Source organism: Nothoprocta perdicaria, unplaced genomic scaffold, assembly GCF_003342845.1.
Source record: "Nothoprocta perdicaria isolate Ctin4 unplaced genomic scaffold, notPer1 scaffold_288, whole genome shotgun sequence".
NCBI classification, from domain to species: domain Eukaryota; kingdom Metazoa; phylum Chordata; class Aves; order Tinamiformes; family Tinamidae; genus Nothoprocta; species Nothoprocta perdicaria.
Genome location: NW_020455519.1, coordinates 207,138 through 221,881, shown reverse-complemented (window position 1 = coordinate 221,881; position 14,744 = coordinate 207,138). Strand labels below are relative to the sequence as shown.

Here is a 14,744-nt window from a genome sequence, read left to right as displayed (position 1 = left end):
TTTCTGTGAACATTCAGGAGAAAAGTTCCTCTCTATGTGACTTTTCTTTCTTTTTTATCTCAGCAGTTGGATAGAGAAGGAGAGGACCTGCTGGAGCACGTGTTTGAGATCCGCGTGGACAGTGTGAAGGGACTCACCCCCTTGCAGGCCACGGTCTGGGGGGAGGCCGACTGCTACGTGCAGTACCACTTCCCTGTGCAAGAGGCTGCCTCCCAAGGAGCTCAACTGCRCGAGGATGGTCAGTGTGTTTCACTATAACACCTATAATTTAAAGCTTTGCATTAGCTTAATTGCTAATTTGCATTAGTTAAACGTTGCTTTTTAATGTTGTGTCCGCTTAAGTAGAGCGGTATGTGATTCTCTGCGCTTTCATATGGAGCCAATGCCAATCAAGGAGTATTTAAATAAATAAAATTCCAAGGCATGAACTTGGTGTTAGCTTTAATACACTGAATAGMGATACATTATTTCCTCTGAAAAATGACACTACCAGTAACACTGTTCCCAAGCAACTGCTGGGGACTGTGTCAGCTCCCAGCCATATCCAGCAGCAGCTTTTTCAGCCTGCAAACCACAAATTTCTGTTTCCAGGGAGGAATTCCCAGCACTTGTGTCTTGCTTAGCTCGTCCCAAACCACTTCAAGTATCCGAAGCTTCAGCGCCCTGTTCATAACTTGAATGTCTTCTGCTTCTCTCCTTGTGCATGGSAATTCAGGACTGGCTGTTTAACCAACTCCCTTGACTTGCAGGCATGAAGCTAAAGGCTTTTCGTACAGCAACGACCTTGTGCATCCCTGATCCTATCTTTCATGATGAGCATCATCATTCCCTGTCCGTTCCTGCCGATGTCCCGGTGCAGAGGCTCCTGGTGGGTGCATTCATGGCACCTGGAATGTCTGCAGGAGGAATCCAGTTTGAGGTCTGGTGCAGGTACAGAAYAACATACTATTATCTGTAGGTGTCACAGCAATACAAGTAGAGGTGAATCTTTGGGGAAAAAATACCTAATTACRGGATTGCTATTTAATAATGGGAGGAAACTAGTGAGCTCATCAACATTTGGTCCCTTCCTTCCAAAAAAGTGTTGATTACTCCTTTCTGATGGCTTTGTTAGCAAATGTCTGCTCTCAGTTTTCTTTCCTCCACTTTATCAGCATAATAGTATTTAACAGAGTGATTTTATTTATTTATTTTCATACTACAGTCCCTGGCTTCAGAATATGCTGCAAAACGTTGGCATATTTTCTTGATTGGTGTTTCCCATGTTCTTCCTGGCTCATTAAAGGATCTTAGCTTGCATTTGTTCCTCTTTGCACAACATTTTATGCTGCAGATGAGATGAGGTTGTCTCGTTTAACTTGAAGCTCAAATCATAGTTCCTTTGGCAACTGAAGCTAATTACTGGTAGCAGAAAGTAGAGACCACAAAGGCAACTGTCTTAGAAAAGCATATTTATAAACTGCTTGTACTAAACAAACCAAACTATGTAAAATCTACATACTCATATAAGAGTTATTATATGTAGGACATGTTTACACTGATACTGATAATGCCCACAAGTTGAAGTTACCAAATGTTAGCACCTGGCATTTAAAAACAGTGCTTTAATGCAGTTTCCTGAATTAAATTTGTGGTATTACTACTCAGGAACATGTATTRTTTCTCCTTCTCTAGAAATTTCCAATTTCCTTACTAGAGTTTGTTCCTCAGCTCCCAGGAGACTGAGAACTAGTGTTGGAAGACACCTGAATTCAAGCCACCCTGTGTTCTGTCCCAAGAGAAATGCAGCTCATTCTGTCATCATCAAAACACCACGATTGTACACAGCTTTTTTTTGTGTGTCTTACCAGGTATTAYTATCCAAATGTCAGAGATCAGATGGTTGCCAAAGGGACCTTGCCTTTGTCACGGCTGTGTGCCCTGGTGACTATGCAGCRTCGTGAAGAAATCGGGACACAAACCTTCAATCTTCCACTGGTCCCAAAGACTGATTCCTCCGAGGAATTCCGGTCATCAGGTAAGGAAGATTTGGGGGGTTTCACTTATATATGAACCTCTCTGCATTCACTGAAAGGGGGAATAAAAATAAGTATGTCTCTTGGTAACTGATACCTACCACACAGGCTTTTCTACCATCTCTCACTGGTAAGAATCAGTGATTAAACACAAACAACCTCAAATCCCATCACAAAGGCTTAGCAGGAAGATGCAAGAATTAAAGACACATTTTTAGGAAAAGTCACACAAAAAAATGGAGAAAAGCTGGGACAGGAGAGGGAGTTCAGTGTTTTTCAGCTAGTTGCAATAATCATTAGCTGCTTGCAGCAGAAGAGAAGCTGTTTTTTTGATGACTTTGTCACTGCAGTACTATAAAAATGATGTAAAAACCCTGCAGTGGTGGATTTGAAAACTGGCCGCGAGTGCAGACACGAGGGCATGTTGGGGTTCGACCATCCTGCTTCTCGTGTGTCCTAAATCTGGGGATGAAAAGGAGCCGTTCCCACCATCTCATCAGGCTTCCCTTAGGACAAAAACATTACAGTTTTTCTCTGCCTCCAACATCAGGCCATAATTTCTGGCTGGCTAAGAGCATCTTGTAGAAAAAGTCATTCTTAATAGGCTTAAATTCCCAGCTGTGCATCTGTTTGTTTTCTTTTTTTTCTCTTTTTTTGCATTAATGAGTGAATTTTGTGTCGCGAGATATAATAAAGCACAGATTATACTGGATGTGGTTTTATAAAGCTAACCATTTCTTTCTTTTTCTTTCCCCTCCTTTATGTAATCCAGGGTTGCTTGATGTGAGCGTGAGATACCGATGTTCCCTGAAAACAGCAGCAGGAATACGAAGTGCTCAGGCTGTATCTCTTTCTGTGCAGATACACAGAGCAGCTGGTCTGCAGGCAGCAGCCAGGTAAAATCTAATTGGAAAACAAAGAGCTCGCTCTCAAAATAACCTTATCTGGAGGCTGCAGGCTGGGGCATTAGAACAAATTGTAACTGGCCACTTTTTTATCTGTAGGGACCTAGATTCAAACTGGGTCCTAATCAGAAGAGAAAATATCTTTTATAAAGAACAGCAGTGGTTATTTTTGTCCCTTAAGCTGCAGCATTTTGTAGGAGCATTTGTTCTGCAGGAGGCTCAAGACTGTAGGGCAGGCAGCTTCGATTTGCAATGCATTAGTATTAGCTCTTTTTTTCATATTTTTCTACACCAAAAGCTGATATCCGTATCCACCCCAAAGGGCAGGGTGGCTCTGGTCATTCTAGAGCTGTGTCCACTGACTTCTCTGAGCAGTAATTGATCTGTCTTGATTGAGGTAGATTCCCTGTGATGAAGATCACTCCCATATGGTGCTCTAAGAAGAAAGTTGAATTGCCTCCAAAACCTGATTCTTCAGGTGTGTGACCTGAATAGCACCTGACCTGCTTTAACTATGAGTAATTTCATCTGCCAGTGTCACCTCCTTTTGTTTATCAGTACTAGTGTGTAAAAATAATGAGTCTTGGCCTTTTGCTTTCCCTGGAGCAGGCTCTCTGTGACCTTATCCTGCTATTGCCTTTACAGCGGGGATGTTTCTGAAGGTGCTCAGTACTTTCTCACCTAGTTTGGCCACCAAAGTGGTGACCTGGTGATGGCTACTCCCACCATGTCATACTTGTCCTAGGCAAACCTGCGGCCATCTGTTTTAAACCCACATCTATTTTATATAACAGTCCCTCTGCACAGATGAAAACAAGTCCTTGTTTTACCAAGTGCTTCCAAGCTAACCAAAACCCACAAATACAGAATCCAATGTGTTGGTTTATTTTTGTCTCATGGCTTGTTCCACCATCAAACCTTTGCTTTGCTTGCATGGATCCCTAACTTTATTGCACGTTATATCCACTCCTCCCTCTGTTTTCCTCTCCTTTCTTGAATGAAGAGCCGTTGCAGAAAAGAACCCTTCGCTTCAGTACTATGCAGGGGTGGGAGTCAATACCTACATCTCTGTGCGGCCCTCCTTCCTCCCGGAGACGGAGACCCAGAACACACGCTCTGTGGCTCACAACTTCTGCCCAGAGTTTGGGGACCACATGGAGTTTCCTTGTCACCTCATCATGCAGAAGAGCAGTGGAGAAGCCTCTTCTCTGGGGGAGCTCCTGCACTCTGCAACTATCGTCTTCTCTATCTACCATCAGAACATCAAATCAGGTAAGGAAGACGAGTGCAGGGGCTAAATGGTGGGTTATTTTAGGTAATGATCCAGTCCTGTTAATTTTCAGTTCAGAAGACAGACTTTGTGCAGTCAGTAACAGAGATAATTAGCTAAGCTGCCTTCAGAGAAGGCTTTGGGAAGGACTCTTCCCATGCACAAAGAATTAAGGCTTCCAAGACTCCAGATGATCAAACTCTCTTCTAAATGAAGAAATTAATAGTGAGGATGGAGCAAGTGCCCTGAAATGGATGTGCTCTGATGCACACTGGCAAGACTTGCAGACARGTGTTACTCACACCCTGTTTCCTTGCTGATTTGGACCTGATACATCCAGAGCCATTTGTTTGGACCTTTTTCCAGGGGTTAAAAGTTTTTTTGCTTTGGTAGCTGAGCTATCTGCTGTTGTTGTGATGCAGCTTTTTCTAGAAGGACACTCTGAATCCTGCATCCTACTTTGCTCTATTTGCAAACTTTTATTATTTTCCAGTCACTGACACGCTGGCAGCCCAGACATCAAGAGATTATCAGCTTGGCACAGTCACAGTTCCAACCAGAGACCTGCTGAGAAAAAGATCAGGTAACGTGACAGTTACACTAGCAACGCTTTGTATAGATGCTCTTGTAATTAATTGCTTAAAACAAATTGGATTCTTACTTTTTTGGACCAAAATTCTCTCAGGCATTGCGTATATGTATGTTTAAAATCCTGTATTAGGAAGCTCATACAATGGAAGCTGTTTGAAGATCAGCTTTCAGTTTGCTGGACAATAACAGCAGTTGATGTCTGTGATTAGTGTATTTTGTATTAATGTCAGTCTTCAGACATTAAAAGAGAGCAGCCAGTGGCACCTTGCTGAGAGTAAGACACTGTATAGATGTCACTTGGTGTCACACAAGATGTATAGATGTGCCTAGATGTCATTATAAACTGCTGCTTATTTCCTACTTTATGATTGAAAGTCCAAGAGTGGTAGAATTTGATGGAGGACCAATGATGCTCTTGAGATGACAAATATGGAAACGAAAGCCTAGGTAATTTAAAAAACAGTTGGATTAACTTTTTATTCTTGTATTTATTTATTAAGTATAAGATATCATTTCTAGTAATGGAGATTCGTGAGGGAYAATCTGATTGTGAAATGAGAATTATTAGTGAAATGAGAAGTGAAATGATTTGGGATCACAGCTACATGTGAGATTTTCTGAGGTGTAACAACCCGCTGTTTTTTCAGCTTGGAATTAATTTGATAAATTCCAAACTTTCACTTCCAAGGTGAAAGTCCTGGATTAATGACTAAATCATGAAAAAATCGTTCCTGACATTTTCCAGGTCAGATAAGGCTGATTTAGATCTCTTCTCCTGCAGGAATTACAGGCTGGTTCCCAGTTACCCTCTCAGAGGACATAGTGCCTCCTCRTGGCACAAACATCCTGCAGACCATCGTGGGAGGACTGGAGCTTTCCATAACTTTTGCTCGCCACGATGACAGGGAACGAGTTTTGGAAGCTGCTAAATTTTTAGGCTGGAGCAGCGAGGAAAACCTTGAGGACAGCATGGATGATAGCGACGAATGGGAACAGGGTGACAACCCAGCAGTTGTGACCGTTTCTACCCCCAGAGTATGGCTGCCAGTCCACTGCGTGCTGCTTGCAGGCCAGAAGCAGCTCAATAAAAGCACTTATTGCTACCTCAGGTACAAGCTGTATAATCAGGAAGCCGCGTGGACTTTGCTTAGGAGACCAAAAGTGAGTGATGACAAAAAGAATGTTGTGGTGAACTTCAAGAAGCCAAACAGGGTGACCCTCAGGAGGAGCCCTGGGCTGCACTGGTTCTTCAGGGAGGAGAAGTTAGAAGTCCAGGTGTGGTGGGCATACGGGAAAGAAAACAATGTGAAAAGACCCCTTGATACCGACCGTCTCGTTGGATCTGCCTACGTCGACCTCTCAGCCCTAGCAGAGAGGTCAAGGAAAACGCTAAGCGTTAGTGGTGAGTTCCTAAAGAACATTCCTTTATTTCATCCCCCTTAAGTGATGTTCTTGTTGGTTTAACTTGCCTGGTCACCTTAAACATAACTTTTACAGTTTTATTTTGCCCTTTATGGGCTCAACTGCCTTCTCCTCTGCTTGGAGATCAACAAAGTTAATACACTTGCCTCCCCAAGTTCCAAACTTAGCAAGATAAATGGATGGAAAGTTGACAGTAATGATCTTGAGATCTTAATGATCTAAGAAAGTTGATCAGTAATGGGTGAAAAAAAAAGACCTGGATTAGCCTGGAATGTTTCTTCAGAATTACAGATTGTGCCTCAAAGATCTGGCATCCGAATAAAGCAAGAAAGAGCCAGGAGTTGGGGAAATGCCTCCCAAGAAGGCTGAATGTCAGTAGTCAGAGYGAAGGACAGGGCACTGGGGGAGTATGTTGGAAACCACTGTTTTCTTCAGTCACTTGCGCCTTTATTGCCTGTGTGGTGTTCAGCCCAGCCAGCAGCTCGTAGGCTGATGTATGGATAGGTCATTAGCTCTGTTTATTACTGCTAGAGGGAGAACGAAGGTGTTGCCATTTGGGGAGTTGCTCCCTGCTCCTACGTTTACAAGCTGATGCTTCTAATACTGCACTTGGTAAAGCCTTGCACAGAAACGATGGTGAAAACCAACCTGCTRGTCTCAGGTGAGATCTTTACCATGACAACTCTGGCAGGAGAATGTGAAGAGGAAGGGGCCAAGCTCTTGTGGGTGGTGGCCAGGGGCAGGCCAAGGGGCAGTGGGTGTAGGTTGGAGGCCGGGCAGCTCCATGTGGCCGTGGGGAAGAACTTGTTTGGTGGGAGGGTGCCCGAGCCCTGGTTGAGGCTGCCCAGGGAGGCTGYGGAGGCTCCTGCTCTGGAGACCTTCCCAACGCACCGGGCTGGAGCGGGTGCCCCGTGCTCCGGGTGTCCCTGCTGGAGCAGGGGGTTGGACAGGGTGATCGCTAGGGATCCCTTCCAACMTCAACCATCCTGAGAATTCCCTTTGGTTTGTTCAGCTGACTGGTTGTGAACTGTCTTTGCAGGGGTCTACCCGCTGTTCCGCTGCAACGCTGCAGACCTGGCAGGAGCCGCTGTGCGTGTCCACATTGCACTGTCCTCCCCGTCCCCTGCCCTGAGCAGCAGACCCCGTCATGCTGAGGACTGCAGCAGTAGTGAGGAAGAAACGGAGAAAGCCCCAGAGGTCCCTGAAAATCACAGTGAGAAGCTGGAGACTGTAAATTCTGAAGCCACCCATGGAAAACCCTCTGAAGAAGACTTGGCGTCTCTGGAAAACACGGTTGCTGTCTCWATCCTTGTGGAAAGAGCCATGCATCTAAGTTTAAAAGGTAAAACAAAAAAAACAACCCTTACTGTTTTTTTCCCTTGGATCTGCGCATGACACTTAGTGCAAGGAGAAATTTATAAATGGAAAACCAAGAAATTCTCATCAAATKTATTCAAATGCAGTGGATGAGGTGGGTTTTGAGCTTGGCTTTGTGGTGTCGCAGCCCTAAGATCGTTGCATAAGCACAGGGGAAGCAGGGAGAGGGATTATGCAGTCTCTATTAATGAAAAATAAAATATAGACAATATTATGGTCACATTGCAGCTGGCAGCTGAATTTTGAAGTGTTATCTGAATAACTTAACCCTGGGACACTCCTATCTCAGCCTCTTGCCCATCCTGCATTTTTAGCATGTAACCAATTTGYAAAGCCAGCTTATTTGTGCTATCTAGAGGCTGCCAGGCAGGGTAGAGACGAAGGGCAATATAAGGACAGAGCAGCCTGAAATCACCCAGCTCGACACCCAATTTCCTTCCTCTAGAGTGAAAATTACTGCACGACCTGATCACTTCGTGCTTGCTCAGCATTTGCAGTGATCAGATATTGCTCAGGCCATTGCTTGCAGCCTAAATACAGATATAAATAAGGGATTTTTATGGAAGAGTCTTTGTTCAAAGGTCAATTTGCCTTCTCCAGGTGCTTTGATTAAAAAAGAGCACTCAGCATTTTCTGGCGTGAGACTTAGAGCACAACTAAGAGTCCAATAGAAGCCATGACTTAAGTACCACTATTTCTGGCAAATACTGAATAATACCAGTGGCTTTTCACATAAGCTGTGATTTTCACTACTGCCTTACAGATAAAATATGTTAGAATGCATTTCCAGTCCAGTATGTTTTGGGTGCCAAACTTTATGCAGTTTTGGAAGAACTGCTTAATAGACGCAGTTTTCAAAAACTGGGAGAAGATGCAAAGTGATCCCCCCTTTTTTTGACATTTTCTGAGGCTTTGGTGACAGTTTTCCTGTCTGAAAAGTCTTTTCTCTTTCTTCATCCTCCAAAATATCTAAAGAAGCAGCCTGATTCAATAATGTTGAATGTTGAAAAACAAGTAAAATTACCTCCATGTGGAGTTCTACAAMATGCAAAAGGTTGGAATGAAATGGGCATCAGGACAGTTCACCTCTGATCCAGACACCATTATGCAGCAGGTGCCCTAGTCGTAAAGCTCTTACATTACCTCATTCTTCAAATACCGCTTTATAAAACTGATGGAAAACAATTTGTTCAGTGCAGCTCCTTTGCAAAGTCAGGTGTTAGCAGCTGCTAAGCAAAATCAGTCTTAATAAGACTCTTTTGAGTATGGCTGAGTGCCCTCGTTAGATCACAGATCCCAGGATGGTTGAGGTTGGAAGGGATCCCTAGGGATCATCCAGTGCAGCTCCCTGCTCCAGCAGGGACACCCAGAGCACGGGGCACCCGCTCCATCCAGGCGCGGTGGGAAGGTCTCCAGAGCAGGAGCCTCCGCAGCCTCCCTGGGCAGCCTCAACCAGGGCTCGGGCACCCTCCCACCAAACAAGTTCTTCCCCACGGCCACATGGAGCTGCCCGGCCTCCAACCTGCACCCACTGCCCCTTGTCCTGCCMCTGGCCACCACCCACAAGAGCTTGGCCCCTTCCTGCCTCCATCCTCCCCTCGGCTGCTTGCACACACTGACCAGGTCCCCTCTCGGCCTCCTCTTCTCCAGCCTCAACAGGCCCCGCTCGCTCGGGCTCTCCTCACACGAGAGCTGCTCCAGGCCCTTCCTCAKCCCTGTCGCTCTGCGCTGGCCCCTCTCCAGCAGCTCCACGTGCCCCTTGTCCTGGGGAGCCCAGAGCTGCCCCCAATGGGAGGAGGAGGGAATGTGGAACAACCCGTGTCTGAACGCTGTTTGGTGGATGAGTCAGGCCTTGTTTTCCCCTTGGCTAAAGCCCTTTCCGCCAGCTGCAAATTTCCCATTTTAATTGCCGATCTGCCTTTAGAAAAACATATAACCAACCGTTTATGCTTTGACCTGCCTTTAGAAAAACATATTTGTGCTTTGCTTACGATTCTGTATCCAATTCTGCCTGCTTTCCAGGGAGCCCATTGACAGAGCGCGGGGTGACAGCGCCCAGCAGCTACGTGTCCTTCACCGTCGCCGACGCCGCTGCTCCCGTGGCCACCTCAGTGGTGGAAAACACGGACGCGCCCGTCTGGGACTTCCAGCACCAAGGCCGGTAAGTGCTGAGCACCCACAYGGGGCCCTTTCCCCACATTAAGGAAGGGCTTTGGAGAAGATTTATTTAGGTTTGATCCAGTTTATTGGATTTTTTTTTCCATTCGTTTGGCTTTGTTCCATCCTTAGAAGGGTGCCCTGGTTCCCTCTAAAATGGGATTCGCCTGCTCTGACTTTAGATACTTGGAATTCAGGTGTCTGCAGTCTGAGCTGTTCACCCTGAGCTTCCTCCGTGGCCACTGAGGAGACACAGGCCCCCTGTACTCAGCGAGTCTCCTTGGATCCTGGTAGATCCTCGGCTTCGGATGGGAAAAATTATTCCCTTGGGAGGCCTCTTGCTCCCTAGTGAGTATAAAGACAGCACAGGGGGAGCAGCTCTCGGACGTGGATATCRGAGTCCAAATCAGGGTAGGTGAATTGACCAACCACTCTAAGGTGCCTCAGTGCATCAGGCCATAAACTGTAGTCAACAACCCAAGAAAAGACCTTTTTGGATAAACAAAAGCCAAAAACATGTAAAAGTAACTCTACTTTCAAGAAATTACTCATTTTTTCCCCCCATTCAAGGGAAAATCTGTTTGGTCTAGATAGGTAAAACRGCACTGAATCTTCAGAGACATTTTACTATTCTTGCTGTTTTTCACAGCCAATTATGATTTGATTCCTAACAGATTGTCCAAAGAACTTCTCCTGGATCCACAGCAGACCTTGGTCTTCAAAGTGTGGCATAAAGCAGGTAAGATTTGCAGTGCTGGTTGACATCCCTTTCCCCTGGTATCTTCAAGCAAACGGGAGAGGGAAACTGTAAAGACATTTTTGCTTTACATTGAGAGAGAGCTGTAGCTAATTCCCCACTGGTTTCCTGCCCCTCAGTATCCCTTTCCCTGTGGATCTTGTGGCAGGATTTGATTTGTTCATAATCCACAAGTTCTTTTCATTTCTAAATTCCACAAGATTTTGGAGGATGGATTTTCCTATCACAGAGACATTCTTTATTGCATATTCTGTGTGCTGATTTTTTTTGTTTGTTTGTTTTTTTCTGAATAATTGGTTGAATAATTGGCCAGAAATGAGCRAGTTGTAAAGCAGTTGCAATAACAGTGCAAATGTTACAAATTTTGTATATTTTCTAGAGGCAGATGATAAAATACAAATGATTAAGATTACAGTATTGGTTGTAAAAAAGGAAATTTGCCTGTAAAGACTATTTGACCTCTCAGGCCAGATGGGCTTTTTACTGGTCTTTAATCGGAGTGGCATCACGTGCTTTTATAGGATGTGTCAAGGATATATTGTAAGAATTATTTCTGTATTCAGAAAAAAAACTAGGTCCTCTTCCTGGGTAGGATTGTTTGTTCTGTACTTCAGATAAATTTACAACCCAGAAAAGACAAAATGTTGCACAAAAATGCAACAGCGTGATGACAAATCRGCATTTTTGAAAGTTTTGGCAAAGTGAATGGGTAAGAAACGTGCATTTTGGCAGTGAGAATCAAACTCTGGCTGCAGAACACACTTGCTGCCAGCCCCCCATTGGCCTTCATGTCCATTTTTTACTYCTACTTTTCCTTTTTACTTCTTTACTTTCTTCTTTACTACTGTTTGTCTCTTTCTAGCCAATTCCGAACAAAATGTCTTTCCCTGCACTACAACCCTTGTTCAAGCCTCCTGATGAGGAACCACGTAGGATTCATGAGCTTTCGTACCCCTGCAGCAAGGCCCTCCTCCTRCTGTGAACTATTGCCAACATAGAGGTTAATTTAATTTTCGATAGCAACTATTAAATCAGCAACAGCTACTTTTGACACATACATAGGGAGGCAGCTGGTCCAGTTGTTCAAAACAGTCTTTTTGCACCAAACATCATAACTACCCCGATTAGAAGCCTGCAAACAACCTAAATCTAAATCTTTAGTCTCCCTTCTATTTTATTGAGCTATTATTCATTTCCCCCCCACTTGTTTTTTAGTTTTCACTTGCACTTTACCTCATAAAAACTGCAGTTTTTGCCCCAGCTTGCTGCATTTTCCATTTCTGCCCTTACAAAGTCTCCAAGTGTTTCAAGGCCTGCTTGGCTTTGATCATTGCAGCAAAATCTCTCTGTTTTAAATGAGTCCGTGCTTCATATTCCTCTCCCCAGAGTCCGAGCGAGTGATGGGCTTTGCGTCCGTGGACCTTTCTCCTCTCCTGTCCGGCTTCCAGCTCGTGTGCGGCTGGTACAACGTCACCGACCTCAGCGGCCAGTGCCGGGGGCAGCTCAAGGTGGCGGTTGCCCCTCTGCAAAGTCTGGGCAACCTCCGAGAGGAAAGGCGGGCGCGGAGGCCGAGCTGCTCCGTACGTACCCGGGCCCGCGGCGCCCCAGCAAAGAGATGCGCTTGGGTCCTGGGGAAGACTCTCGGGGGGTTTAATTTCTTTTTTTATGCGGTTTTTGTGGGGTTTACCTGATTTTTTGTGGGGTTTACCTGATTTTTTGTGGGGTTTACCTGATTTTTTGTGGGGTTTATCTGATTTTAACGTGATTTTTATGTGGGGTTTATCTGATTTTTGTGGGGTTTACCTTATTTTTACGTGATTTTTGTGGGGTTTACCTGATATTTTACATGATTTTTGTGGGGTTTATCTGATATTTTACGTGATTTTTGTGGGGTTTATCTGATATTTTACGTGATTTTTGTGGGATTTATCTGATATTTTACATGGTTTTTATGGGGTTTATCCGATATTTTTTGTGATTTTTTGTGGGGCTTATCTGATATTTTATGTGATTTTTGTGGGGTTTCCCTGATTTTTGTGTGATTTTTGTGGCATTTATCTGATATTTTATGTAATTTTTGTGGGGTTTACCTGATTTTTTTCGTGATTTTTGTGGGGTTTACCTGATTTTTTCGTGATTTTTCTGGAGTTTATCAGATATTTTGTTTGTTTTTTTCTGGGCCTTAATCTCATTTATTACATCATTTTTGTGGGGTTTACATGATTTTTTGCGTGATTTTTTGGGGTTTACCTGCTTTTTATGTGATTTTTCTGTGGTTTGCCTCTTTTTTTACATGATTTTYTTTGTGGGATTTATCTTATTTTTACGTCATTTTTGTGGGGTTTATCTGACTTTTTACAYTTCTTTGGCTTTATCTGATTTTTACATGACTTTTGCGGAGTTTAACTGATATTTTACATGAATTTTGTGGGATTTATCTGCTTTTATTTGATTATTTTTGTAGGGTTTATCTGCTTTTTAYATGATTTTTGTGGGGTTTACCAGCTTTTCTTACATGATTTTTGTGGAGTTTACCTGCTTTTTTACACAGTTTTTGTGGGCTTTTATATGATTTTTGTAGGGTTTATCTGCTTTTCCATGTGATTTTTGCAGAGTTTGTCTGATTTGTACGTGATTTTTGTGGGCTTTAATTTTTACTTAGTTTTTGCAGGCTTTGATTTTTTTTTATGTGATTTTTATGGGGTTTATTTGCTTTTTATGTGATTTTTGTGGGGTTTATTTGCTTTTTATTTGATTTTTGTGGGCTTTATCTGCTTTTGATTTTTTTCAGGGTTTATCTTTTTTTGTTTTATGTGACTTTGCAGGGTTTGTCTGCTTTTTACATTATTTTTGCAGGGCTTATCTGCTTTTTACTTTATATTATCAGTTTTTTCTCCATGGCACWGTGAACTTTCCCTTGTTTGGATGGCCTTTTTATACAGCAGCACTGGCCCTGGAAAATGTAAATCAGAAGCTGCAATTGCAGTGCAAAAAGAGCTTGAAAAACAGTTTTCCTCTTGATATTTGAATTTGCCCTTTGACAGGCATTTTTAAAATTAAAAAAGGAAAGGAAAAGAAGGGAAAGGAAAAGAAGGGAAAAGAGAAAGATTTTTGGCTTGGTCCTGGCAAACATGCTCTTTAGCCAAGTTTTTACCCATTAACTGACCAAGATCCTGCTTTAATTCCCTTATTCCCATACGAGGCCGACTCACGAGCGCTCTTCCTTGCAGGTGAGGGTCGACTCTGCCGCCCTTCCCAGCGGTGCCGCAGGTTTTCCCAGGCGGACGTCGAACACTTTGGGAAATGAAGCCAACAATCCCGCTCAAGAGCGGTAAGTCAGCCGGGTGCTGCTCATTGGGACCCTTTTTAGGGCTCCAAAATTCACATATTGAAGCAGGTTATTAAGTCCTGGCCTGTATATTAGTACATGTAGGGGATGATACTTTTCCTATATGGGACTTGAAGGTAGCTGGGAAGACACTGTGAAGCCTGGTGGGTGCTTTGCTGAGCCCCCGGGCCAGCAGGTAGCCCTCGTATCTGCTCAGGAGAGCAGATTTCGCAGCTGCTTGTGCTGCTGATAGAAACCTGCAATATCAGCCAGCACCGAGACTGCCATTTGCTTTATTTTACTCCGAAAAACTATATAAAAACTGTATAAATGCCATTCTGAATGCCATTTGGATGAGTAGTTTGAGGGGAGCTAGTGGCTCTTAATGCATTTAAAGGTTTTGGATATTCTCAAAGTGGCCAARCTGTTGCAAATCGGTGAATTTAGCTGCTCCCTGTGAAATATTTGCTCATTCCCAGCAGCAGGGCCCCCCCCGGACCCCCCAGGCCCCGGCACGAGCTGCACATGCGGAACGTGCGCCGCTTCCACGAGTGCTTGCAGCACGGCGAGGGGAGCGCGCCGCGGGCGCCCCGCGCGCACCCGTCCTCACCGCCCTCCCGGACGGCCCTGCTCTCCGCTCTCAGGTAAGGCAAAGCCTCCTGCGGGGCGTAGCTTTGCAAAGCGGGGCTTAAAGTGGAAGAAGTCTCGCCTGCGATTTTAAAGGAAATGGAAATTAAACTAGGATGTTAACTGATGAAGCAGCTGCCAGGAAGGGAGCAGCGTCATTTGCAGCAGGATGGAATGAGCCTGGAGGAAAGGGGGACTAAGGAGGCAGCTCCGCATTCAGACTGAGGGGCTGTGGCAGTGCTGAGAGTCTCCCAAGGGCTCCAGGATTAGCATTTTCAGATCTAGACCGAATTCC

The 14,744-nt window shown here is 44.4% G+C and overlaps 1 protein-coding gene across 1 annotated transcript in view; it reads left to right on the top strand.

The window, feature by feature from the left end:
• The window catches only part of C2CD3 (C2 calcium dependent domain containing 3), a 34,807-nt gene that overhangs the window by 14,638 nt on the left and 5,425 nt on the right, over positions 1 to 14,744 (top strand). Inside the window, exons 16-28 of the mRNA XM_026041564.1 lie at positions 64 to 238; positions 750 to 930; positions 1,851 to 2,017; positions 2,788 to 2,911; positions 3,924 to 4,192; positions 4,684 to 4,773; positions 5,563 to 6,183; positions 7,243 to 7,545; positions 9,603 to 9,741; positions 10,412 to 10,476; positions 11,881 to 12,074; positions 13,725 to 13,825; positions 14,305 to 14,466. Coding sequence (XP_025897349.1) covers positions 64 to 238; positions 750 to 930; positions 1,851 to 2,017; positions 2,788 to 2,911; positions 3,924 to 4,192; positions 4,684 to 4,773; positions 5,563 to 6,183; positions 7,243 to 7,545; positions 9,603 to 9,741; positions 10,412 to 10,476; positions 11,881 to 12,074; positions 13,725 to 13,825; positions 14,305 to 14,466 — 2,591 coding nt within the window. The remainder of the gene's footprint in view (positions 1 to 63; positions 239 to 749; positions 931 to 1,850; positions 2,018 to 2,787; positions 2,912 to 3,923; positions 4,193 to 4,683; positions 4,774 to 5,562; positions 6,184 to 7,242; positions 7,546 to 9,602; positions 9,742 to 10,411; positions 10,477 to 11,880; positions 12,075 to 13,724; positions 13,826 to 14,304; positions 14,467 to 14,744) is intronic.